Raw genomic sequence first — 27547 nt, forward strand, 5'->3', positions numbered from 1 at the left:
TTTCTCCTTTCCAAAACATGTCTTTTCATTAACTACACCCTAGGTGTCATGTTTCTAACTTTTTCGATTTCCGTGTTACGTTTTCATGCATAAACTCCGTAGTAGGACTTTTCACGGAAATAAACATAAATCATTCATTGTAATCTTGATACTAAACTAGCAAGATCATCTAACTCTATGTTACTAATCATACTCAAATCACCACTTAAAACATAACGCCACATGTACGAACGCCTTTGGAGTGATAATCACTTATGCTTTACAACAAGACAAGTAATACAAACAATTCATAATACATGCTCATAACCATCCTAAAGATCAAAATACGAATACTTCTATCAATGATAAGATCTTATCTTTCGAAACCATTCTTTCTTCCTTTGTGGGAAATTCAAAACAACACATGTTTATTAGAGTAAAAGTTGATTATTCCAGCATGCTCATACTTTCCATTAGCGAAAATAAGTTATTAACTATCATGCATTTCAAACTTATAGGTGATAGATAACCTTATATACAAAAAATCTACTTATACTTCCAACATACGTTTCTACGTTATACGTTGAGTTTAGTGGACAATGGATTCTACCTTTCTTCTTGGCGGTAGTGACGACTACGGAAAGTAAGTTGAAGATTGGGCAAAATAACTTCTTACGGTAAGCTTCCGGTAGTTTCGAATGAGAAAGGTTTCTCTCGAAACTAGTTCGTGACTAAAACTACTAAACTTTATGGATTGAAAGAGTGGTTTAGGTTGAGTTTTTTGAAGAACTCAAGAACACTCAAGAACAAGAAGAACAAAGTAAGGTTTCAAGGATTTTCTAGAGAGAGAAGTTGAAGGATGAAGGTGTGAGTTAAATGGTGAGAATGGAGTGCTATTTATAGCAAAAATTTGGCCTTCCTTCTCCCTTCCTTGGCCGGCCATATATCTCTCTCTCTCTCTCCCATGGATTTGCTCCATTGTGTAGTCAAATCTCATCTTTCAAGCTCGCCATGATTTGTCAAATCCAATCTTTAGGCATAAGGCTATAAAATCAAGTAGGATCTTAGGCTTTCTAGGAAAATCTAGGTGATCATAGTCTAGGTTGGCAAATCTTACAAGTCTAGGGTAGGGTTTGATTAAGTTAAGGTATAGCCTTCTATGTATGGTCAATCCTAGTCTAGGTTTGTAGTCAAAATCTAGGGTAAATAAGAGCTAGGTCTAGGATGATTAAAGGCTAGGATTCTATGCTTAAAATTGACTAGAAAAGGTTTGTCAAGTCATAAATAAGCTTAAGGCTAATGGGGTAGCTTGGAGTGCACAACACTCAAGCATACACCTCACTCCTCATTCTCCCTCTCTCGGCCTCCCTCTCCCTCTCTCCTCTCGGCCCTCTCGCTCTCTCTCTCTCTCTCTTGTACTCTGTGTGTGTGTGTGTGTGTGTGTGTATATATATATATAAGTATTTAGGAAAATAACCCTAGAAGAATTAGGCTTAAGGCTATAACTCTAGATTTGCATACATGGCATGGCTAAGATTGCTTCTTTTGGAAGCTAAATGATAACTACATTTGATATGACTTATCTTGTCAAGTCAATATATTTATTGGCAATTTCTAATGTCTATTGTCCAAGGGATGAAGAATTTCCTAACAATTATTATCCAATAGTTAAAAGAATAATGATGAGAAGTAAGAGCGTCCGCAATGGGAATAATAAAAATCGATAATCAAAATGTGCCACGTCAGCATTTGATTATCCATTTAGTTTATTATCAAACCTCACAAACTTGATTTTCACATTGGTTATTTTTGTATCCCTATAAAAAAAACCCCCCACAATACGCAATGCATCTATGTCCAATTGCAAACGAGTTCGAATCACGCACCCGACCACACCAAATTATTCGTCTCGATGAGACGATTCTAATGTGAGGTGTTTTTAAATTTTTTTAGTTTTGAATTTGGTTATTGGGTTTGGTTATTGAGTTTTGGTTATTGGTAAAAGCTGTTAAGTTTGGTTATTCAAAGGTCAAAATTTGATGAGTTGCTAAGTTTGGTTATTACAATGTGAGTATTTTTTTGAGCAAACATTGCTAACTTTAGCAACCTTTTAGTTTTGATTATTACATTGTGGATGCTCTAAGGTCTTGATGTGACTAGACATGGTTAGGTCTAAGTAGGCTTATAAGGCTAAAGCAAGTCATGATTAAAGGTTAAGCTTCCAAAGGTAATCACATGGACCAATGGTTAATAGTTTCCTAGAAAGTAAGTCTATGGTCAAGTAGCAATGATTAAAGTAGGTTATGAGTGTTACTTTTGAAAGTATCATGATTACTATTTTTGTCCAATGATATTTAAATGCATCACTACAACAAAAATTGTATAAAGGGACAAATTTTTTTCGTCAGCAAAGAGGCAAAATTCGTCACCAAAGGAATCGACGACGAAAAAATTTGTTGCCACCATTCGTCAACTTTAGTTTCACGCAAAAAGTCCCCTGACGACGAATTTTGTTTTTCGTCGGCTCTTTGGCTTTTGGCGACGAAATTTTTCGTCGTCAATTTTGGTTTGTGGCGACGAAAAAAATTTGTCGGCTAATTTTTTTTTGGCGATGAAATTTTTTGTCGGCAATATTTTTTTTGACGATGAAAAAAAAATTCGTCGTAATTAGTGATTTTTCCGAAAAACAGTAACACCCTTCTACTATAGTGCGCCATTTCAGCCCCTACCGAGTTTCGAACCTTGTACCTCTTGCATACGCGACATGAACCCAACCACTACACCAGCACCCAACTAACAAAGGCATAATATTTATTATATATACTATTTACAACTCGTTTTTTTTCCTAACCACCACCACCACCACCAAAGGTGAGACCCCAACCACTGCACCACCACAATCACTCATCCTCCTCCTCCTCCTCCTCCGCCACCACCACCACTACAACACAACCACCACCACCACCACATCACCACTACACCACCACGACCCCTCATACCACCACCACCACCACAATCACTCCTCCTCCTCCTCCACCACCACCACCACCACCACCGCTACAACACAACCACCACGACCCCTCACACCACCACCACCACATCACCACTACACCACCACCACCACTACAACACAACCACCACGACCCCTCACACTACCACCACCACATCACCACTACACCACCACCACCATTCCTAAAACAACTCCACTACGTACCACCCCCTCCACCACTCCACTACCCACACCCCACCACTCCTCCTCCTCCTCCACCACCACGACCACCACGACCACCATTCCTATAACAACTCCACCCCACTACCACCACTACTCCTCCTCCACCACCACCACCACCACCACCACCACCACAATCAATAACCTACAAATCCCATTATTTAATTATGTTTTTTTATGGTATGGGCTCGGCCTTGCTAGTGTACCACCCAAACTAGCCACTCCACGCCTCTTGAGTGTGAGAGTAAGGCTCCATTTGGATGAAAAAGACACTTAATGACTTATTTTGTCATTATTCAAAAAAAAATTGCATTTGTTAATTTTGAGTCAAATTTTTGTGACTTATTGATTCGTCTCGATGAGAGGAATTGAAAAGGTATAAAATTTTAATCAAAACTTTTATTTTTTTTAAAAAAGACAACAACAAGTCAAAAAACTGCGAGTTTTAATCATAATTTTTTACTTTTCCGATTTCTCTTATAAAAAAAAAATTAATAAGTAAAAAATTTGACGCAAAACCAACAAATACGATTTTTTTTTGAATAAAGATGAAAAAATAAGTCACTTTCTTTTTCATCCAAATGTAGCCAATTCTTGGGCTCCCTAGTGACTAGTCCCCATAATTTTTTTATTTATCTTTTTATGATCAGGTATTTGAGTTAGAGATAATTACGCACATTTCAAATAGTTTTAAAAAATAAAATTTAATGTCCACTATTGACGACAAAATTTGAAATTCGTCGCCCGAGGGTACTTATTGGCGACGAAATTTAAAATTTGTCACCTATGGAGGTACTAATTGGCGAGGAATTTTAAAATTCGTCGCCTATGGGTACTTATTGGCGACGAAATTTAAAATTCCTCGCCTATGGGTACTTATTGGCGACGAAATTGCAATTTCGTCGCAAAAAAGTAGTATTTGACGATGAATTTTTTTCCTCTCAAAAAATATCACTTTTTACGACGAAAATCCAATTTCCTTGCCAAAAGGTGTCATTTGGCGACAAATTTAGATTTCGTCAACAGTTTTTGTCGCAATAGACCATTTTTATTGTAGTAATGCTAGGAAAAGGTAACTAAGTTAATTGGTACTTAGGTTTTCTTAACTAAATGATTAGAAACAAAACCTATTATCCAAAGGGTAAGAATTTTCCTAACAACTATCGTTCAATGGGTAAAGAGAAAAGATAAACTAGGAAGATGTAATGATGAGGAAAAAAGTCAATAATTGACTAGTCATGAAAGTGCAATGATTACATCCTTTGGTCCAAAAGGTTCAATTGGGGTTTGGATGGGTTCACAAGGCTTAAAGATGGTCAAAAATGTCCATCTAGGGTTAGGAGATTGCAACTAGGTAATTTGGTAGTTCGGTTTCTCCAATTAATCGGTTGGAAACTAACTCTACTTGCCATGTAGGACTTCTAGTCAAGAAATAAAATTTAAAGGGCTTAAATCTAATTATGACGAATTATAGGGATTAAAAGGGAATTTTTAAAAGCAAATCCAAGTAATTAAAATAAAATTCAAATATTTAACGAATTTTTTATTTACCGAAAATCAGGGGTGTTACAGTAAGTGCGTGTGGTTGTAGAATTTTTGTTTGAAGTATTGTTTTTTTCTCCTTTTTTTTGACTCTGAAGTTTTAAATGAATTTCAAGAATAAGATTAATTAGTTACTATCATGTAACATGACCAGACTTAGAGCAAGTTTACTGGATGAGGCATAATGCCTTTTTTTAGCTATTTTACCTAACAAAAACACAAAAAGTCACATGATGTTGATGAGTTATGATGTTGATGAGTTAAAGGAGAAGGTAAAATAGATTTAAAGAAATGGGTAGCTATTAATACCTATATATGTACTGTTCATGTGTCATTCTTAAGCAATTGCTTTCTCTCTCCTCCTCTCTCTCTCTCTCTCCAAAAAAGAAATACTATTTTAATAAATGATAGGTAAAATAGAGAGTATTGATGTAGTGTTGAAAGATATATGAGTAGGTAAAATGAAAAAAAAATGCACTATTTACTAGCATTTTTACCTAGCAACCGGTAAACTTGCTCTTAGCATGTTTTATGGTTGCATTGACCAGCTATAAGAACATTTTTACCGTGTACCTCAAAAGTAGGTGTTAAAAACTGTAATTTGCTGTGCTTCAAATTAAAAATTTAGGGTGATTTTTTGTTGTGCACCACAACAGATCCTCCAAGCTTTTATTTTTATGGCTCTTAATATATTTCTGCTTGACTATTTTAAATGTAAAATGATGTACATCTTTTACCTTGCGGAAAAAAAATAAAAAAATGATTCTTTATTGCTTAATAATTACTTCAATTATAATTTATAAAACACTTATTGTACATATAACTAGGTGATATGCAATACGGAGTAATTGTTTTTTGATATCTTCAACTCAAATACTGATGTAGAATACATGGAGGCCCAATTCCATGATTAGTCGGACTGTGTCAGGCTTTGGAAGCCCAAACGATGTTTAGTTTTCGATTACCCGATTTGACAAAATTCTAACGAGCTCGAAATAGGCCCAAACTTGGTGGGCGGACTTATTTTTGTGCTCCGGTCAATACTCAAGACCCTAAGTTCGTGATTGATGGTGTTATTTGGTCTAATTCCTTCAATTTAAGTTTTTTGCCGTTTTAGGAAAGTTTTGATTCGTTAATATATAAGTCTTAGCCGTAATTCTTTATTAGTTGGTTCTTTTTGGGAAAGTCTTGCTTTTTTCCTGTTTTCAATTTTAGGAAAAAGTCCCAAATTTATATATGCAGCTTTTTATCAATAATATTCAAACTTGGTCTCTTTCTCTCATGGACTCGAGTTTTCCATTTGTTCGAATAGTACGCAACTAATCTTTTTATCAATTCCGCTACGTCAAATACTTAAAGATTTCTCAACCATTGAGAAATTGTCACCTAATGTTTTTTTTACAGCACCACTTGGCAAATAATTATCCGCATATTGCATAGGTAATTTCGAGGATTGGCTGATCCTCGGAGTTGGTATCAGCCAATACATTGAGAGAAATTTCAAGACTGTAACCAGCTTCTGAAAAATCATGTTCAAGTTGATGATAAAAAAGAAAAGAAAAGAAAAAACAAACTAGTGAAATTTTAAAAAAAATTAAAAATAAAAGGGACAAGAGATGGGATAACTTTTGGAAGAGTAGTGCTATTGGTACCGACGGTACCATAGGGAAAATGTACCGACGGCCACCGGACGGCCGTCTCCGGCCACCGGACGGCCGATCCGAGCCGTCCAAAAATTTTAAAAAATAAAACCGAGTGGGCCCACGCGGGAATCAATGGCATCCGAGGTGTGTAGAGTACTTGATCCGAGCACCCCTTTTTCGTGTATATACACGTATATACAAATATACACGAAAAATGGGTGCTCGGATCAAGTACCCTACACACCTCGGATGCCATTGATTCTCGCGTAGGCCCACTCGATTTTATTTTTTAAAATTTTTGGACGGCTCGGATCGGCCGTCCGGTGGCCGGAGACGGCCGTCCGGCGGCCGTCGGTACATTTTCCCTATGGTACCCGTCGGTACCAATAGGATTTCTGCTTTTTGGAAATAATATTCCTATCAGAAGCAAAACAGGCTAATTAATAGTGCCTAATGGGTAATATACCTTCTTCTTCTTTTGCATACTGAGATTCCTACATGAGTCTGACTCTGGGTACATCATTTGGTGGACACCAAATGTACACAGGGTTATATGGGATCAACTATCAGAGTTCCACACAAATTATCAGATGCGTTCAATTTGTTTTAATAATTTCCTTTGCAAAATTTTTTATAGAAAATTAGCTCTGTTGAATATTGGTAATTAAGGACTTGATTAATTATTCAAATCAATTTTTATGACAAAAAATTGAACGAAAAATTGCTCAAGCCATTACCAATTAACATCCGATGTGTGATGATGTAAGAGTGTGTGCATGCATGACAAAAAACAAAAAGAAGAAAAACAACAACCAAACCGCTGGCGGTATCGCGCCTTAAACGGTGGCAAGTCAGCCATAATCGGAAACCGAAGACATCGGCACACCAATACAACACAACGAAAGCTGTGACAATGGGAGAGAGATCAGAGATCCCAAAAATGGGTATAGTGATAACTGATTACGGATTACCACCTTCTAGTACTATTGGTTTTCGCAACTTCTTTTTTCTCTCTCTTGATGAAGTTGTATACATAGTACTAATACATGCATGCCTTTTTTTTGAACGGTAAAATAAAATTTTATAATCTTTAAAATTGTTACAAAAACTAAAGGAACAAAGATTTGACGGCATCATATTCCCATGCATGCCTTACCGTTTATAGTTGTTTTAATAAATATATTCTGGCCTCGACCCTCGTTTATCATGAATTTTTGTTGGTAATACTGTCTCTATGTGTGAAATTTGATAGCAAGAAGCTGCATATAAGTTTTCTTGTTGTCTATTTTGATAAGTTTGTTCTTGTATGATTGTAGGGGTTCAGAGAGGTTCGAAGGATTGGTGCTTAATTTCACTTTGGCACCAATCTTTCGAGTCCTCTCCGAAGCCCGGCTTTGGCACCAATCCTTTGGAAATTAATCATAGTTTTTAAAGTCTTTTATCATGTGTAAAAACTGTGATCAAAATAAAATTATTACCGGAAAAAAGTGTGATAGAAAAGTGTAACATACAATCTCACCTATATAGAGTCCACGGTTTTCAACCGAGATTAGTAACAAAAGATCACGACTAAAAACTGCAATCAAAAATATTTTTTATCACTGGAAAAAAATGTGATCGAAAACCGGATAGACCATGGTTTTGGAACCAAGATTAATAACAAAAGATCACCATTAAAACCCATGATCTGTATGCTTTATTGTAGTAGTAGGTTTCTGTCTCATTCAACTTTTTGTTTGGGTGATATTTCTTGTTTTGGGTCTATCACTTTGTCTCATGCAAACATCTTGAGGCCAGTGTTTTTTTCTCTTTTTATTTCTCTCGATGTACCCTTGTCGAGTTATGAATCAAATCTTTTTGTCGGTAAAAAAAAAAGACAGCTGTGTTGTTGTGTGTGCATGCGCGCATGATGAAAAACGGAAAAACAAAGGCCAACAAGGCTAGAAAAACGGCGACAGAACCCCTCTGGTCAGATCACATCGTAAACTGGCTAAACGACGGTTGACAAAGATCGATTAGCGATACCCGGAAACCCAAACATCAACACACAAACATAGCTAAAACAAGACAAAACCGTCACGAACAATGTAATCAACCCTATACCCACAACGCCGGCGGCCGGAGAGAATAAAACACATAACCAAATGTATTTCAGTAGTAAATTTTCTATCCTACGTACGTGGTGCATATGCCACAAATCTGCACATAAGAGACATCTTCATTACTTAATTGCTAGAGAGCTAGAGAAGAGATCCCCAAGTGTGTTTAATTTGCATCAGAGATTACACATGAAACTTGATCAATCTAACCACCACATTCATCGATAGTCACCAAGAAACCATTATTTGAATCAGAAAATCCTACAATACATAAACTCATCAACTTAACTTATTCCATGCACAACCATAGAAAGAAAGAAAACTAAATCAGCGCTCCTATCACACCGTCACATGATGCATGTCCACCACGTGACGTTGACTAAGATTATTGAATAATTACTCGAGAATGAGAGGAGATCTAGAGATTGACAACAAAAAGGTGCAAACTAGTGCGCCACCCTAACAGAACCCATGCATGCATTAGCCGCCACCTCCACAGCCATTGATCAGTTCAAGACCCGTGAGTTTGTGTAGCCTCGTGAGCCTTGTGCTGCACATACTGCCCATACTCCCTGGCCCTCTCCCTCATATCCCTCGCCTTGTCCCCGATCCTCATCCTCGCGTAATCCACCTGATCCGCCCCCATCGGGTGCTTCCCGGCCAAGTAGTTGTACATCCACGACAACGCCATCAGTGCCGCCACGCAACACCCGCCGGAGAACAAGAACCCGGCCGCTGTCAGCAGCGTCAGGATTGCAGCCGGGATCAGCACCGGGCTAAACAAGACCAGAACCGGGGTGGCGATGACCAGGGACATCACCGTCCCGGTTAAGGTTAACCCGGAAAGGAAAAGGAGCCCGGCTCCTATCGCGGCCGCGGCTAGAAACCGGAGGGCCTGGCGTGATGCCGGGGCGGATTCGTGGAGCTTCTGGGTCGTGGGTTTGGATTGGTCTGACATGATGGACGGCTGTGATGGAGAAGGGTGTGATCGGACGATTGCTGTTGGTTGGGGGAGTGTGATGGAAAAGGGAAGGTAGTGGCCGTGGGGGAATATATAGTGGAGGAATGGGGACACGTGGCGGGAGAGCAGGGGTTATCTCCTCGTGATGCGTGATGGGTCTGCATTTCTAGGCGGGGGCGGGGATGGATGGAATCTTTATATGGTAGGAGTATATCTCTGTAATGGAGTAGGGGGTCTCGTTCTCATAGAGAAATTTTTTAATGCCGGGTGGGTAGCAAATGGTGCCAGCCGAATGTTTGGTGCATATAGGATGTTTATTTTAGTTTTGGACAGTTCGGATTCGGAGAAAGAAAAAAAGGAGATGATTTCAATCTGAACCATCCAACATACTTTTGAACGGTCAGGATGGGCCGAACAGACTCCACGTCGACATAGCCTCATGGTACCTACTCGGTACCCAAACATTTTTTGTTCTCAAGGGACCCAGGAATCCTGTAAGTGTGCCCTACATAGTATAGTAGGGCTGAGACAACCATCCATGGTTCGGATATTAATTCGAACAATGGATTGTTCTGATGTGTAAGATTTTAAATTAAATTTGAGTTATTCGTGCTGAAATAGATGACCGAATCGACCGCACTACACGTTGTAGGGCGTGGATGCCCTACAACATTCCCAAATCCATTCTCAAGATACTTATATGAAAGGTTTATCTTTGCATGAGAGTTCGAGCACGACAGGCTTATCCTGTTTCAAATTCAAAAACGTGATTTAAACTGTTTATTTTATAGGGTTTAGCGCATAGAATAGCTCGTAAAAAACAAAACATCAAGTCGAATGGAAATGGTTATCAATACCTAAGCATCTTTCTATAGAGAATGTTTTCCCTTTGCAGAGTATATGATGAACCATTCCAATCATGTTTTTCTTTGAAGGAGCATGGATTTTTTAGGAGAGAATATTTCATGTCCCGTGGGTGCATGTCCTTTTCAACCACACATTGAATGAAGTCTACGCAATTATTTTTGGTCTTATATCAAAATATGTGGTGAAACGATGCCTGGTGGTGCCCAAAGACATTGAATATTTTTTCATTTTGAGGGCCCATGCAATGTTTAAAAGGGGATATATTTTGTCCTAGCAATAAGTAGTCAGCTGTTGATTGGGAGTGATTGGCGTGGAGACAAGTGAAGGAACGTGGCGTTGTTGGGGGAGAGAGAGCCTTTGGGTTGATACTGTACTGTGACTGTGCTGCACACTTTCGAACCGTCGGAATGTGCATCCGACGGCTCGGATCTTATCTCGGCAACTAACAATTGAGAGTCGTTTATTGTCAAGACCGCCAGGCGCACGATCCGACGGCTCAGAGGTTCGCAGCACGGTACTACGCACACTATCGCACAACACCATCCTCCAATTTGAGAGAGAGAGAGAGAGAGGGCGTCGGTGGGAGTGATTAATGCACTTCGATGGTTTTGAAATGAATTGCGATTTGGATGTGCTAATTCCCCCAATTCCCACCCATCAAAAACAAAAAAAGGTTTTTAATTTCCTATTAATCGTGCTCTATGCATATTTTAATTTTGACTTACATAAGGTAGTATAGATATCTAACGAATAAAATAAAAATTAAGGGCTTTTATCTTGGATTCGGATTGTTTGAATTTAACGAGCGAAGCCGGAGCTTCAAAACTTGTAATAAGTGAGACGAACTCGAGTTAAAGTGTTCAAGCTCAAATCGAACCTAAGCCAAACTCAAATGAGACCGACATTATATTGAGCTCTGTTGAGCCTGATAGAGTTTAAAGATGGAACTTGTTTGCATCCCTACGTATGCTCAATCGAGATATTATCTTGATATAATTCAAACCGTTTCATTTGTTGAATCTACCGAGTAAATCATCAAAGTAAAAGAGTAAATTGACTGTCTACGATAATTGTGAGCGTGAGGAAAGACCATTTTATTAAAGAAGTGTTAGAGACAAAGAAAATTGACAAAAAAAATACCCTTAAAGTGTACATAAACGGCTCAAATTTATTGTGCAGTATATCTGAACCGTTCATGTACACTTTAAAAATACTTTTTTATCTATTTTTTTTTGCACATAGTATTACTCCCGCAAAAAGAGAATCTAGAGCTGCTTTTTGGGAGCTTATTTTCAACGCAACTTTTTCCACTTGTTTTTTAGAACAACCGACGATAACGTCAAATAGTGGAATTTCCCGAACTTTCCCTTTCTTCGTTATCACAAGACCTGCTACTCAAAACCCACCATCGAAACGAATCCAAGAAGAAGAAATCGAGCAGGAAAGGGTTTTTTCTAAGCTAAAAGGGTCGAAGAAGTACAGTAGAAAGGAAAGATGTCGTGGCAATCGTACGTGGACGAGCAATTGATGTACGAAATCGAAGGCAACACCCTCGCCTCCGCCGCCATCCTCGGCCAAGACGGCAGCGTCTGGGCCCAGAGCGCCTCCTTCCCTCAGGTCATACATAAACTCTCACTCTCTCTCTCTCTCTCTCTCTCTCTCTCTCTCTCTCTCTCTCTCTCTCTATGTATGTATAGATTTACTGGAGTTGGGATTCATAACTTGATCTGACCCACCATGATGTTTAGTATTTTTTGTCTCAGTCTATGGATGTGCTGCAATTGAAATGACGAGATTTTAGTTGTAACGATTGTTATCAGTTTGATTTAGCTAATTTTGATTTGGGTCTGCTTGATAACTGATCAACTTTTTTCCTTAGGGGTTTATTTCATTTTGGAACCTTTTGGATTTACTTGTTCTTTAGTACTGAAAAAATGGGCTCGATACCTTGATCTGCCTCCCATTTCGTTTATTAATTTTTTTTTTACTGTGAAAATGATTGGATTTTAGTTGTTTTTCAATTTTCGTGGTTAATTTTGATTGATTGATTTGGCTAATTTTGATTGGGATTTGCTTGGTAATGGTACGTGATCAGGTTTTTAGGCTTTTGTGTGACTTTGGCACTTTTTGGTTTTCGGTTTGCTTGGTACCTGATCAGGTTTAATTTTATGCTTTCATTGACTTTGGCAGTCTTTTGATAAGCTTCTTTGCTTATTACCAATAGGCAATTAGTCCCTGTAATTTGCAAATATCATGACGGTATTGAGTTCTTGGGAGGTTTGGCCATCTCCAGCCGCTGACTCTGAAGTTTAACTCAATTCGAAGAAAATGTTCTTTTGATATGTAGCAATTCAAGGGACAAACCAGGGCGAAGCTGTGTAGGGTCTGGAGGGAGCCACGCACCACCTGATGGTTTTTGACATCTCTTTTTGGGTGTATTACGCACATCTATATCGGTTTCACATTCTGAGTAAAGACTAGAGATCCTCTTAGAGTATCTATCCTATCTATGTAAATACAACACGCTGAAGTGAATAAAAGTAATATACACGGACTTAGATATAAATTCATACATCAAGGGCATAAGCTGGCAAAGCTGTTGTTGCCTCCAACTTTTCATCTTAGTTTGTCTATGTGCGTACTTGATTATTTATGTGTACATGTATGTGCCCCCTCCGGGACATTCAATAATATTGGAATGATACAGAGAAGATTAGCATGTCTCCCGCGCAAGGATGACTTGCACAAATCGAGAAACAGTCTAACTAGTGGTATTATTACATAAAAAAAAAACCTTAAGGAGGTGATTTTGCTATTGTTGCTCTGCATTTGCTATACATACATCTATAGACGTATTCAGTTCTCCTATAACTGGACCGGAGACGATAAACTTCGAGGACAATTTCACTTAACAAAAAGGGAAAGAGATGTGGACAAGGAGTAAGCACTGGAAGTTCAAGCTACTTCGGCAACGTAGGGTTTTCAAAAAGTCGTCCTAAAACACACAAGGATGAAGAATTTGATTTTGGTGCTCCTGTCATTTTGATCATGCATTTTCTAGGTTCGGATTAAGTTCTCGGTTAATTACTGTTGTGCAAGAAATTGAGAGTCGTCAAAAGCACATTTTAGAGCCCGCAAATTTATAATGTTGTGTACTTCATAAATAAGCTATCATCTCTTAATCCAGTCACTTTACTTGCAAAAGTCCTTCATCGAAAGTCGTATGGCCCCTGGTATGATGGGGGAGGACGCCATCGTATCGATTTAGAGCTTGGAATTGGGGGCGATGTGTTCAACATTCATGGAGTAACAAGTAACAACAATTTGCAGTCTGGTGGCAAGTATCAGCTATTTTGGTGAGGCGTATTATGTGTGTGTGATAGTCTTTCGAATTGTTGAAGATAAATTATCGGGCGATATTTACCTCTACAATCTAATTAAGATCATGTACCTGACTGGAATATTCACGAGTTTGGAATATTTTATTAATTTTGAATCTGTTTTCAATAATTGAAACTATGCCCTTGAATTTTGTGGATATAACGAGGAATGCATGGCCTTGCTCTGCATTCCGACTAAGTAATTCGACCATCCACTTGCAGTCTCAATGGCATCAACTGATCAGCATATTAGTTTTCTTTGTGTTTTAGTCCAAATAATTTTGTCTAACTAAGGTTTGTTTTTCACTTGATCGCTTTTGCAGTTTAAGCCTGAGGAAATAACAGGTATTATGAATGATTTTACTGAACCTGGAACACTTGCACCAACTGGCTTGTACCTTGGTAGCACAAAATATATGGTGATCCAAGGAGAAGCAGGGGTTGTCATAAGAGGAAAGAAGGTAATGGGTCAATTGACTCAGACACTATTTCTTTCATGCTTTGTTCTTATATTAATATAAGAAAGCATTTTCAAATGTTTCAACTTTGAACCGGTTAGTTGGGACGTGGTTCTCTGCACGAGTCGTTATTGCCACTGTGACCTGGTTCTGTGTTTGCAGAGTTGTATTAATGCCAGTTTGTGTTCTCCTCACTGGTATCTGGCAGCTTGCCTTGTCACTTAATTGACCAAATTACTGTGTACCTATGGGATTTATTGTCCTGATTTGTATTAACACAGCTCTTTTCGATTTATCAATTGGGAATGCAGTGTATCACATTGCCTAAAATACATAGATCAATTTTCTTTGGGCTACTAGACGTCCAGTAGATATATGTTTTTCCACAATAGTTATGTAAAAGCACATTTTTCTGAGTGTATAACATTGTGCGGAGTGACCACTTTTTACTGTTGCCAAACTTGTACTCACAGTCTCACTAGAATTTTTTGTAATTTCCCTGTCAATAGAAAAATTACCATGTTTTGGAACAAGCTTTTTCTGGTAGCATATTTCAGTCTGAAAAGATTGCGACAATAGGCCTTGGTCTATAAATTTTAAACCCGATGACATAAGTCATATATGCCCATATTTCTTGTCTCGGTTGGGCAAAACTTAACTATGATAATGGATTGGTTTCAGGGCCCTGGTGGTATAACTATCAAGAAGACCAATCAAGCTTTGATCATTGGAATATATGATGAACCCATGACTCCTGGCCAGTGCAACATGATTGTGGAAAGGCTGGGTGATTATCTCATTGAGCAGGGTCTCTAGTCATGTGTATGCTTTATTCTTTTTTCATTATTTTCCTTTTCTTTTTTTGGCTGCCTCTTTTCTTTCGGGTGCTTGCATCTATCTACTGGAAGTTGGGGTTGTTGCAATGGTGTAGTATTTACGTATTTGAAAAAGTATTGAACAACTTTGGGGTGTGAATTGCTGCTTGTAAAAGGAAGAGTATGGTCTCTTCCTTGTATGAAATGATGTTATTCTACGCGCCCTTCAGTTTGGGTTTAATGTCGATATTTACTCATATGTGGACAATCAAAGTTTTTCGGGCTTTAATGCAAGTGTTTTCGTTTGATTGGTCTCTAATTATCTTGTTTACTGTTCGGAGCTGATTCAAATTTGCTTTTCTCCGTCGATATTGATGACGTCGATGTAATATGTCGATGCATATAATCAGCACACATTTGTGTGTGTGTTCTCATACCTTGGCTCCAGTTTTGAGCATCCATTACACAATCTGCAGCTGGAACCGCACCCAGTTCTTGACCCCTTGGAAGCAAAGGCTCCTCGGCTTCATTGAATTCATTCTATATCTTCAACCTCTGGTTTTAATTTGAAGATGACAAAAACTTTTGAAGTTGAAGGATGATGTGGCAATTTAACACCTTCAAGTTTGACGACATTCCTCCTCTCCAATCATGTGTCAATTTTCCTCTCATAATCTAAAAAACTCAAAAGGGCTTGTATTTACTATTAGATATCAAAAAGTCACTTTTGCATTTGATAGATTGTGTCAAATTTGAAGCAAATGGGTTGATGCCAAATCCAAGAAGATTTTGGCTATACATTTGAAGGTAAGATTTGGAGAGACTTGGGATGCCAATTTTGACAGGTGAAGCTCCATGTGGGATTTAGCTCTTCCCATTGGAGTCATCGATGCATAATGCATTGAACGTTATGGTAATGGAAATTGGAAGCATTTTCGCTTTAATTTACACTCCCCGTCCCAAAATGTAGTAGTAGTTTATCTTTCCTTTTTGAAATGTTCCAAAATTTGTGTCTATTTTGTCTAGTCAATGGAAAAAATTAGAGTTAATTGCCTTGTTTGCCTTCATGTAATTTTGCTTCATTCCTTCTCAAAATGGGAATCTCAGTTCACTCATTAAATAGGAGCACTAACATTCTCTTGATTTTTGAAATGACTGTGTTGTCTGATGGAAAACTCAATTTGTACATCTCTTCCACTTAATTTTTCCCATTGTTAACACAGAGATAATTGCCGTGACATTTCAGGTGTATACTTGAAGGATCTTTAGGCCCCGTTACACTAAGGGAAATAAGTACTTATAATTTAAATTAAATGTAATGTATTGTAAAAGAATGATCTATCTCGTAAAACGAAAAATAAATACTTAAAAAATAAGAATTTTAACAGAACAGGGCCTTCTTAAAAGAGCTCAAGTATATATATGATTGAAACATAGTTATACCATTAATATTCTCGAAAAAAAAAAAGGTTGCACATAGAAGGGTACATAATAAAACTGACAGGTTGACCATGTCAATTTCTCTTGCAAGTAGACCCTTGAAACAAAAGATCTTATTCAGAGATACAATAAATCCATCTATAAAAAAAATGAGCCTACCGAGGATATGTTAACAATGACATATTTGTAATGAAAAAAAAAATGACATTTCTGTTCACTAGCTGACAAATTAAACAACAAATATTGAGCATGTGTTGTGCCCCGACGTAAAATAAGTCATGCCAGTTCATCCTCTTTTTGCTTGAACCGAAAAGCTCAGAATGCATAGCGGTAGATGGCATCGGCTACTCCATCTTCATCATTGCTGACACCAATCACGTTAGCTACGGCTTTTGCCTTGTCTGATCCATTACTGAGAGCAATGCCCAGAGAAGCCAACTCAAGCATCTCAACGTCATTTTCACCATCTCCAATAGCCATTATCTAAAACCACAAAAATTGCCAACAAATGAACAGCTAATAAGAGTGATTCATACAGCCATGTCTTATTTCTCCAGCACTTCCAGACAACAGGTTCAGATATGGCATTGTCCTTCAACAACGAACAGCGTAAGATAAAGCAAAATGTTATGGGATCGTAGAATATCTTCACTCCTATTTTCTTCCGTATTTGGTTGGAGCAGAACTCTGGGTTTTTTTTTTGCACAAGTTCAAGGACATCGAGTCATTGTGGAATAGAGCGTCATTTTGGGATTCCTTTTCTTCCTCATTTAAGCAAATTCCCGCTGTTATCCATTTTACTTCTAGAGATTGAAGGGCAGTGTGTGAGTTGTATGTTGATCCGTTAATTAGCTTTGCTTGCTTATATTTTCTTTTGGCGAACTTCTTGTCGCCTTTCTCTAGTATTCCTCCCGTCTCGTCCACTCATAAAATAAAAGAAAATCGGTTCTTGTCACCACTTTTCTTTCTTATTTCCTGTTAATGGAACTCAGGCTCCAGGAGACACATTTAGAAGTGTTTTGGTTGATGATTAAACAATGAGACAAGAAAAAGAAATTGTTGGTACGTACCTCCTCTGGACTGGCTCCCAAATGATCAAGTAGCATTCTTACTCCATTTCCTTTTGATGTTCCAGAGGGTACAATTTCGAGCACATCTGGCACAGCTTGCACAACAGTAGCACGGTCTTTAGTAGCTTCCGCCCAGAAGGGCCGCAGTGCAGTGGCCACTCCCTCGGCAGTGTCTAAGAATATCAACTTCTGTGTATTTGGATGATCATGTGCCACACAGCAAGAGAAACCAAAGACAACACAAATTATAAGATATTATCATGATTCATTGTAACTTGATCACCAGGAGGGTACCAATTACTAGGACAATGTTCTCCCTCCAGATGATAACATATGCACATACGACAAGCACTACTTCTCATTCCATTATTAACAGAAGAGACATATAAAAATGATCTGCTTATAAGATTAAAAAATCATGCATGCTTCCTAAAGTAATGACAGCCCAATGGGGTTTGGGGGATCTGGTAGAAATGAGAAGAAATGGAGGCAAAAGAAAACCCTCACTTGTTTAAAGTTGGAAATGAGAAGAATTGTCAGGTAATGAAGAGAATGATGCACATACAAAATCCCAATTCCATTTTTTATTTCAAGTGGTGAGATTAGGTGAGTAACAAACTAACACTAATCTTTTCTTTTCTCACCTGCATTCCAAACGGAAATCTCAGTCAAAAGTGAGATTATTACTTAACAAAACAGACTAAAAGAGACCATAGCAGTGATATGGACAAGCAGTCCAACTTAACTGCCACACTCAAAGTGAAATGTGTGCATGGGCATACTTGAGGGGCATTGTGAAATTTGGAAACAATAAAAGTGCACTTTCCAGTGTTAAAAACATTTGGGCCACCCAAGGGTATGTTCTGTCCAAGCCCAAAAAGAGAACTGCCAATTTAAACACCATACCTGTATGTCAATCCCAGCCAAGAGGTGCTCAATGGAAGGCATGATCTGCGCCTGCCCAAAAGATTCATGCAAACCAAGTAATAAAAAGGGTCAATTAGGCACTCAATCAAGCGATTATGCTGGGAGACGAAGAAATAACCAAATCAGTGAATCACATACCTTAGGCTCATGATTTAAAGTGTGAAGTGTGTCCACAAGAGGGTGACCAAATAATGTTAAGCAACTATCCTCACTGAATGCAATAAGTGGAATTTCATGCTTCAGAGAGTAAGTAAATGCCTGCAATTGGGACAAAGCAAAAATCTTCACTTCTCTGTTACATAGGAGTTCTTATAACCTGAGTAAGAGTAAGCTGTCCTTCATGACTCATCAAGATAGGCTTGTGAGTTCTCAGATCCTTGTCAGGGTGTATACCTTTTAATATCTTAGGTTCATAGGAGATCAACTTTCAGAGCTTTTGCCATCTTAATTGGTTTGAAGCCACAGAATACCTGCCTAATAAAGGGCCAGCGGGAAAGCAAACAACTACTCCTATGAGTTTTATCCGTTTACTTGTATGAATGACTAATAAACTCTCTCAACAACCAAGTAAAAGCTGGATCAAAACGAACCCGAAGAAGCACACAAGTTACAAATCACCGACAAAGCACCACGCAACAAGAGCATTGCTTGTCACCTAAAACCAGGCCCAGAAGCAGAAGTCTGACGCTTTGCTACAGATAATAAGTCAACAAAGTTTTGCACAAGAGAAAGACAGCTCAACACCCAGTACAGCTGAACAGCAAGAGGCTAGTCTTTATATAAGATGGGAATTATTTTCCAACTCCAGCGCAAAGCAACACTGACCATGATCCGTGCAAAGAATTTATTTCCCTAAACTTGTTTACGCCATTTGATAACGTCATACGCTAACAAACAAACTAAAACTGGGACACCTCCAGAAAATTCACTAATACAACAATATTACCTCTCTGCAGAGACTAGGATCTAAATTGCTTCTAAAGATTTCCCGACCTTGTCTGCCATAAACAAGCAATCCCTGGAATCAAACAGAGAATTAATGGCAAGAGGCAATGAAAAGTAGATAGTATCAACCACTTAGACGGATCAAGCTAGCTAGATAGAAAGAACATCTCAAGAGTGCAGAAAACAAAACAATGTGCCAAATGAATTGGCACAATGCTTTCCTTGAAAAAAATTACTAAACGTGTTGGTAACATTTCATTGGTATCAAGACTAAATGATTCAAGTTTCTTCTAGCATGCGACAATTCATGCCATTGGGGCCAAAAACAAATATTAAAGAAGCCTCAGGAGCAAAATTTGTTGTTATTTATATCCTTCACATAAAAGACTCGTTACTACACACATACCCATATAAATATTTTATTTCTGCGATGAGACAAACTCAATGTTAGTGCAGAACATGATGTTACACAAGTTATTGCAACAAGCATCTAAATCAAGGTCAAGTGCTTCCGTCCGAGGTGAATTATGCAGTACAGGCACATGTTCAACCAAGACGTGGCAATTTTAATTCATTAAGGCTTTTCAAATAATCCCAAGGCGTGCCTTGTAATAGGGGCTTGGCTACTTTAGGTACATTGGATGGTCATTGACTCATTGTAGAAACTTTCAAGTTTGCAATTTAATTGTCTACTGTGCAAAAATAACAAATTCATAGCACTTAACAGTAGGGGTCACCAGCAGTCCTGCTGAAGCAATGGCAGCATGTTAACTGTGGTGACAATTGAAGGTTTTTCTGCCCTCTGGGCACACTCTAGCTCAGCTCAGGGGATAACTCGGCTCAAATTAGTTTTGCCTCATGGCAAGACCAACTGTTGCAGAGGTTTAGAGTCCGAAATGGATAGTTCTGTAAGCATTTTTTTTTTTTTTGATCCGCCTGTAAGCATATTCATAGGTGGAACTACGTATACATCGAGATGCAAGAACTCCACATTTTTGTTTTCTTGCTGAGCTGGAGTAGTTGCAGCCCAGTAGGCTTCTATAGAAGAACTCCACATTTTTGTTTTCTTTTCATTATATGATTATAATCGTCCCCCTTCCCTCTGAATTCCTTTGGGATTATTCAATATTTTGCTGTCCCTGTCTGAAAACCCCATAATGCATAGAGGCATAGAGCCATCACTCATCAGAAACCAACCTGTAGAGTGTAGAACCTTCAATACAAAATACGTACTACGTACAGCCCTATATACCCAAAGCTTATTCTTTCCCCAACCTGCCATCTTCCAAAACCCTTAGTAAGTAAAGAAAGTTATAGCCTACGCTTTTAGATACCATAAGAGCAATGTATCATGTCTGCACCCAAACATGCAAAATATAAAAAGGATGTAGGGTTAGAGGAAAACCTGCACAAAGACTCCAGGGCAAAACTCTGAAATAATACCATCTATTCCTGCCAAGTCTACCATCTTTAAAACACTTATGGCAGCTGCACGAGTCTGTTCCAAAAGGTATCACTAAGTAACCATTATGTGTCAATAAAGAATCAGTATCTGGTAGAAGGAAAATTAACCACCAGCAAAAAAGAAAAGGGAGGGTAAAATCCCATCTGTGCTTACGGCTTACCTTACCAGTGGCTATCACCACTTTGAGACCCCTTGAAGAGGCCTCTCTCAGAGCTTGTGCCGTAGTTGAAGTAATTTGGCTTTGGCTGTTCAGCAGTGTGCCTTGTATTTGAATAGTAAAGCAATATAAGCAGATGATAAATTCAAAGAACAACAATAAACAGAGGCATTTCAGATAGGTCTCACCATCCATATCACAGAAGATGTAGCTAAACTTTGGCTTGTAGAATCGTAGACTGCCTTGTTTCTTCCTGTCTTTTAACAATTAACGTGTAAGACTCTGCAACCTCACAAATAAGCAAATATAGCTTAATGGGTAAAGGATGTGGCTGGCCAAGAGGAATGTTTATTGGATGATTAGAAAAAAAAATGTACGGGCAATTATACCATTGAAATTACCATCTGTGTTATCCAAATGAGTAGTTCCATGTGTATCAGCATCATAAGCACTTCGGATCAATCCTTTCCCCTTCCACCCAAGAGTCTTCAACAGCAATTCCTCCTCCTCCTCCATTTCTGCTTCAGCTTCATCACTAATCTCGTGATCAAACCCCAAGAGATGTAACAACCCATGTACCTGCCACGGATAAACCATAAAAAACTTTAAGTCTAACACAAAAGCTTAAGCAAGTAGGTGGAGAGGTCCGACAGCCCATTCTGTACCCAAGCAATGTGAGATTCTCCATCAAAGCAATTACAATTCCAACAACAACAACATAACATAACCCATCTAGTCCCCAATCATTGGGGGTATGGGCGGGGGATGATTGGAGACAGACCTAACCTTGGGCAATATATGCACAAAGTGGCTGCTCTCAGAATACCACTAAAACAGTGGTCCCCCTAAACCTCCAAGAACTGAGGAGCTACAAGGACATTTTGTTGTAAAACCATGCTCCCAAATCAAAGCCAAATGGCATCAGAGAGGGCAGGCCTAGAGACCCAAATCAATTTATGTGCATATTACCATGCTTCCGTCATTGATAGTCCAGAGCATCGGTATGCACAATTACAGTTCCCTGTTTAATAAATGATTGGTTAGCAAAGATAAAGAGTTGATTATAGAACCACTCTGTTTCTACTGTCCTTGAATTTGTTTCTGTTCCCTTTATTCATTTCTCTCTGCAAGTACTCTAACAAAATGACGAACAAAAATAGAATTTAATCAGTTAACACAAGACGAGGGTACCACATTATACATGGCCTAGAATTAGATCGATGCAGAAAAATATATTTTTATTTAATCCTATTTAGAAGTGGGAAGTGGGAAGTGGGGGTTGCACATGAGACTTGTTTAGTTGTTCTCATAACATCTCTAGAGGTGGGACCAATAGCATATGCCCCTCCGCCTCACATATCATTCAGCATAACCAAGTACTCAAAGTAGTTGCTTTGTAAGGCAAATCACATATTTTCTTTTAAGTATAGTTAAGAGTGTCTGCGGCGTTCTGTGCGGCAATTTGATTATCTAAAAGAATCAAAAAGTACTAGATCTCGAACCATAAAAATATGAATGCCATGTAATAGGAAAAGAGGAAGCCCTAAACATTTGAAGGAAACTAGATGCATACTAGAGGAGCAAAAGAGTTAGGTATGTAGATATGGGATCATTGGTGTAATTCGACAAAGATATTGGTAAACCAACCATTAGGATGCGTATCTCATCAACAAGAGAGTGCCCCCTTTCCTCTGCTTGCCTCGCAGCTGTCTCGACAGAAATTACAACGTCCCCTAACATGAGCTGCAATAAAGAGCATCTCAAGTTTTTGCCTCGAAGGAGATTCCACACACAATTAATGAGGTCTTACAATTGGAATTTTAAGTTCAGGAACATGTTGCGACATGGAAAGAACATCAGTAGCATGGTCTTCATCCCTCCATTCCTTGTTGAGTTGGCGAATGAACTCATCATTGCAAAGAACTAATGATAACTCAACACTTTCGAAACAACCAACATCATCTATAGCGAGATCTCTTGTTTTGGACTTCAGATCCTTTAGGCGACCAAGTGCCAACTTCATTGCCATCGGAGCATTTAGACGGAGTATTTCTGCAATACCCTACAATGTGCAGAAAAGTCAGCACATAAAACAAAATAGCTAAATGGCCTAAAAATGACAGATTATTTAGGATAAACATCGCACTAGAAGCTTTACACCGCGTGGGAAGTTACATAATGAGCAAATAAGAAAGAGGTACCGATTAAGGGAAAGTAGGACAATTCTCAAAGGGGAATCAAATCAATAAGTAAATGACTTGCTTTTGGTGGTCCAAATCGGATCGCTCAGCCTCCAAGGTTGTTAAGATGGGAATGCATAGAGTGCCATGGTTATGGGGAGAATAAGGAAAGAGAATACCCATATGAGTCCACTTTCAACTTCTCTTTGAAATTCTTGTTCTTGATTTGATATATGCACAAGTGAGACGGCAATAATTTCGAGTATTGAATTTGTAGGACGTGGGAATCATTTGCCACAGACAATCTATTCACAAAATCTCACCAGTTTCCAGTTTGCTTCGTCAGAAGGTTCATCACCTCACTAGTCAGGTAGTGTTATACTCCAGTAACATAAGTTTCAATGCCAAGAATAGAGAAAGCATCATTTCAGCTATTTGTTGTAGACTTTTTAGTTTTGCCATTCGAGGTTCATTTTTGTTTCAGTTTGATTGTTTCAAGGGTACTATAGTAGTGGCTCCACACATCTGGCTTGATTTCTAAGCTACCACGTGTGATGCTTTCTAACGGTATTCTTGCAGAAGTTAATTATAAACATAAAATAAAAATGCTTTCGGAATGGTAGTCCAGTTTAATGCTGAATTATTTTTCCTTCCTTTTGGAGGGAGCATTATAACAGTACATTCTATTAACCATGACATCATTGTTTGCCTCCTTTTCTCCCAAGTACTTAAGCATCACGTGAGAGCTACACTATTGAACTATCCTGCTCAGTCAGATTCTAAATCTGTGACAAGCTGCCCCGCCTTACTAATGTCCGGTGGGTATAAATCATGCATTATTACGCACTCTCTTGTGAACAAAAAAGCTAAAATTAACTGCAACAGTAACACCATCCTACTTGGTCAGTGGCCCATTAAAAATCACAAAGGAGTTTGGATGGGCAATTGGACACCCATTGTCCCCACTAACTCAACCATGCAATTCTCACTACCTCAACATTAGATTTCTCATCAGTTGGTGATACCAAGTGTCGGTAGTCGATCGAATTCACATTACTTTTTACTTCCTTTATAATGTCCTTCTGCAGGAAGTGGTCCCATATCCCTCAAACCAAATTCTTCTGAGTTTACAGCAATTTACTGAGAGAGTAGTACACTTATCGAGAAAAATCTATCTTGGAAATGACTGTGGACACGGGTTGGGCAAACTAACATTTCAATCATGTAAATTACGGACAAGCAAATACACAAACATCATAGTCTGAGTGAATCAGAATCACTGCCACATAAAACGGCCTATAATTTTCGACTGTCGACAGCAAACGAAGGATGGCCAGGCCCACGTCGTCGTATTATCAATCTATCATCAACCTCGAACAATTCAATGAGTTTCCTGCATCTTTTAACTGTTTTAGTAGGTAATGTTTGGACCTTGTCTTCAACTCTCCCACCAGAATTACATAAGATAAACGATTTTCAATGAGCTTCATTTTTCAACTAGTTTCCTACAGAGTAATTAACAACTACTCCCTCTGCCCCAAAAAGATATTATGGTCCGTAAAACAAGAAGTTAAAAAGAATGTATTTTAAAAAGAAATGAACATTTTTTAAATAAAAAGAATTCATTGACGGGGAATTCTAAAGTAAACCCGTCTTATGGTGTGTGTAACGCAAATTCGAGTCATGCAATCAAAAGGCGAAAAAGATCTTGAATTTAATCAATAGTATTATGTTTCATCTCGACTAAATGGACGGCGATTGAGCCGCACTGAGATTTTAGTGTCTACAGTTTGTCCAAACCATAACATGTTATGTCTTTTCGTGGCAGATGTTATACCATTTATTGTTGAATGTTATCACAGTGGACACCGTAAAAAAGAGTGATTTTGAAAATGTTATGCATGATACAAGCGTTATGTCTTATTCAGGTAAATGTTATGCCATTTTATGGTATTATTTTATTACGCCATTTTTTGGGGTTTCTATTATGCCATTTGTATTTTTTTCTTACGCCATCTTATGTTTAATGCAGGGATACAATATTCCCGACAAAGGGGTGATACCTTAGCATTCTCCTTCATTGTATGTAATCTTTTTAGAATAATGCTATGGTGTATACCCTTATAGCATCTCCGTTATGCCTCTTGTGATTTTTGGTTATGCCTTTTGTGGTTTTCGGTTATGACCTTTGTGGTTCCATGTTATACAACACACAACACACAGATCCACACATGGCATAACATGGAATCACACATGATATAACTGAAAACCCACATGGCATAACATGGAACCACACATGATATAACCGAAAATCACAAGAGGCATAACCAAAACCTCAAAAGGCATAACCGAAAACCACAAGAGGCATAACAGAGACACCGTAAGGGTAGACACCATAGCATTTTGAGGTTTTGGTTATGCCTCTTGTCATCTTTTAAGTTCTCGTTTAGCGGACCAGACAATCAGAGCTGATATATTTTCAACTTCTTTTACCAATATTTCGTCAAATGAGCAAACACAATATACTATTTTCGTGACAATCAATATCCTAGACAACATTCTTGACAAATCAACGGAGCCTATCATACACTGATGCATATACAGTACAAAAACAGACAGTGAAGGAGATACCGAAATTTCCGAATCGTCAGGCAATTGTTCTTCGATGCAAATATCGACAATCAGCTCCAACTCCTTCCGCTTCCTCCTCGCCGGCTTCCGCCTCCCCCGCGGCACCTTCCTGTACCCTCTCTCTGCCGCAAACAACTTTTCGAAAAGGCCTCTCGGGACGCTCGGATCCTCGCGTCGCGAATCGCTGAGCCTCCAACCGAACACCGAGGAGTCCAAACACAAGGGCGAGGCGCATAAACGGATTGGAGATGGAAGTAGAGTCGAGTAAGAAGAGTGGCGAAAGTAGGCGGTGATGGGGGAGGATAAGGAGCGCGAAACGGCGCGCGCCGCCATGGGGTCGGCGGGGAAATGCGGGTGGAGGGTGCGGAGGAGGGGAGAGAAGCGGGGGAGCATTCAGGTTTGGGTGAACGTGGCTATGAAATGATTTTCCCGGGTAGGTAGTGAACGGAGCCTAGTGGCATAATTTTCCAGAAAAAAAACAACTGTACATTTCTCCACGGTTCACGTACAAATCAATGGCAATTTAGTAAATAACTTATATTGTTTGGACAAAGATAAATGTGGTAATCTTCGTTCAAAAGTAACTCTCGGCTGAGTAGGAAAAAAAATAAAACACTTCCCATATATAATTTGAACAAGATTTGCCATCTACGTCACAATTGATTTTGGGAAATTGCCGACTTCCATTTCAAAATTTAAAATTGTAGGAAACACTATTCATATATATTATTTTTTCCTACGTTTACCTCTTGGAAGACATTCTCTTTTTTTTTTCCGGCCGCCTAGCTATTGCGTTCTCTACAATGATGGTTTCTCCTATTTTTCCCCCTGAAACTGTATAGGTAGGTTTGATACACTGATTCTCCTATGCGTTCTCTCCTATATTCCTATTTTTGTTTCTTTTCTTCGACTTTTTTGTATTATGTAGGAGTGGTTCAACTTTCGGATGAGCAATATTGAGACTGAATCTCTGAAAAACTATATATTAATGTGAGTAGTTTGATCCTTGGTTTCGTCTCTATGTTGTATTTTAACATTTGTTTTGTAGATAGATTCGATTGGTTGGATTTTCTTTTATACTTTCCTCTGATATTTTCTTTTTGCAAGAGAAATTGTCATATCGATGAAGAGCAACCAGAGGGAAAATATGAAAAACCATATCATACGTTATTTTCTTTTTGTTTTCTCTCTACCAATAATCTATAGATTGTGCACATGATATCTCAACTTTTAGTCAATGATTTGATTTGATTATCTATCTAACTGTTGAGTACTTTGATGTCACTTGAAATGCGAGTTTACATTCATTTCGTAAAATCTTATAACATTGTTTTCATAACTCTTTACTTATTTTCAATTTCTGCTATAGTTCTTAATTATTTTTTATAAACTGTTTTTTACTTTCTATTGAGTAGGAAGGAGGTGATGATTGTGATTTTTGAGGAAGCCCTCAGAGTTGAACGAGAAATATTCTCGGTAGTGTTTTGTTATTTCTGAACAGATTCTTTTTAAACAAAAGTCAAATGATTCTATTTAATCTTATTACACCAACATTTAAATTCAATATGCATGTATCCAGAGATGGAAGGTGGTGGTGGAGGTCATATTATTGGTTATCCTCTTTCGAATGACTCCCATTCTATCTTCTTCAATTCTTTTTATACTGCTGGCTACCATTCTATCTTTTTTGTTGGTAGTTATTAAGTGCTACATCAACTATGGTGGGTTTGAATTTTAGTGGGTAGACTCTCCCACTTTG

General features: G+C 38.4%; 4 protein-coding genes, 1 long non-coding RNA gene and 2 other non-coding genes across 8 annotated transcripts in view; 3 read left to right on the forward strand and 4 right to left on the reverse strand.

Moving 5' to 3' along the window:
• LOC131307342 (nuclear poly(A) polymerase 4) overlaps window positions 1-27547 on the forward strand; it is a 93727-nt gene that overhangs the window by 27180 nt on the left and 39000 nt on the right. The gene's annotated exons all lie outside the window — the stretch shown is intronic.
• Window positions 8718-9659, reverse strand: LOC131307345 (oleosin G). The gene has a single exon (XM_058333816.1). The coding sequence runs from the start codon at window positions 9448-9450 to the stop codon at window positions 9004-9006; it is 447 nt and encodes a 148-aa protein (XP_058189799.1). The 5' UTR covers window positions 9451-9659; the 3' UTR covers window positions 8718-9003.
• On the forward strand, window positions 11555-15292 carry LOC131307346 (profilin-like). Its single transcript, XM_058333817.1, has 3 exons — window positions 11555-11937; window positions 14024-14161; window positions 14840-15292. Exons 1-3 carry the CDS (start codon window positions 11815-11817, stop codon window positions 14972-14974), a joined length of 396 nt encoding a protein of 131 aa, XP_058189800.1. The 5' UTR covers window positions 11555-11814; the 3' UTR covers window positions 14975-15292.
• Window positions 12989-13091, forward strand: LOC131308996 (U6 spliceosomal RNA). The gene has a single exon (XR_009194670.1). It is a non-coding gene; the product is annotated as a U6 spliceosomal RNA (small nuclear RNA).
• On the reverse strand, window positions 16463-26241 carry LOC131307344 (endoribonuclease YBEY, chloroplastic). 2 transcript variants are annotated; one of them, XM_058333814.1, is made up of 12 exons: window positions 25789-26241; window positions 22788-23039; window positions 22625-22720; window positions 21379-21556; window positions 21166-21234; window positions 20981-21081; window positions 20761-20853; window positions 19357-19428; window positions 18549-18668; window positions 18390-18440; window positions 17484-17672; window positions 16463-16896 (listed from the first exon to the last, which is right to left on the reverse strand). In XM_058333814.1, exons 1-12 carry the CDS (start codon window positions 26179-26181, stop codon window positions 16729-16731), a joined length of 1782 nt encoding a protein of 593 aa, XP_058189797.1. In that variant the 5' UTR covers window positions 26182-26241; the 3' UTR covers window positions 16463-16728. The 2 variants fall into 2 exon arrangements, with proteins under 2 accessions (XP_058189797.1, XP_058189796.1); XM_058333813.1 differs by having other exon boundaries at window positions 21367-21556.
• LOC131307348 (uncharacterized) lies at window positions 18112-18383 on the reverse strand. Its single transcript, XR_009194100.1, has 2 exons — window positions 18213-18383; window positions 18112-18169 (listed from the first exon to the last, which is right to left on the reverse strand). It is a non-coding gene; the product is annotated as an uncharacterized LOC131307348 (long non-coding RNA).
• On the reverse strand, window positions 21855-21962 carry LOC131309036 (small nucleolar RNA snoR100). Its single transcript, XR_009194710.1, has one exon. It is a non-coding gene; the product is annotated as a small nucleolar RNA snoR100 (small nucleolar RNA).

This window comes from Rhododendron vialii, chromosome 11a, assembly GCF_030253575.1.
Source record: "Rhododendron vialii isolate Sample 1 chromosome 11a, ASM3025357v1".
Classification (NCBI taxonomy): domain Eukaryota; kingdom Viridiplantae; phylum Streptophyta; class Magnoliopsida; order Ericales; family Ericaceae; genus Rhododendron; species Rhododendron vialii.

Excerpts from the sequence above, each read along its gene's own strand:
- LOC131307345 (XM_058333816.1), bottom strand. The coding sequence starts at position 9,450 with ATGTCAGACCAATCCAAACCCACGACCCAGAAGCTCCACGAATCCGCC.
- LOC131307346 (XM_058333817.1), top strand. The coding sequence starts at position 11,815 with ATGTCGTGGCAATCGTACGTGGACGAGCAATTGATGTACGAAATCGAA. Across the intron at positions 11,938-14,023 it reads AGAGCGCCTCCTTCCCTCAG|TTTAAGCCTGAGGAAATAAC; the intron begins GTCATACATAAA and ends TCGCTTTTGCAG. Across the intron at positions 14,162-14,839 it reads TTGTCATAAGAGGAAAGAAG|GGCCCTGGTGGTATAACTAT; the intron begins GTAATGGGTCAA and ends GATTGGTTTCAG.
- LOC131307344 (XM_058333813.1), bottom strand. The coding sequence starts at position 26,181 with ATGCTCCCCCGCTTCTCTCCCCTCCTCCGCACCCTCCACCCGCATTTC. Across the intron at positions 22,721-22,787 it reads CTGAACTTAAAATTCCAATT|CTCATGTTAGGGGACGTTGT; the intron begins GTAAGACCTCAT and ends TCTTTATTGCAG. Across the intron at positions 17,673-18,389 it reads TGGCTGGGATTGACATACAG|AAGTTGATATTCTTAGACAC; the intron begins GTATGGTGTTTA and ends CCAAATACACAG.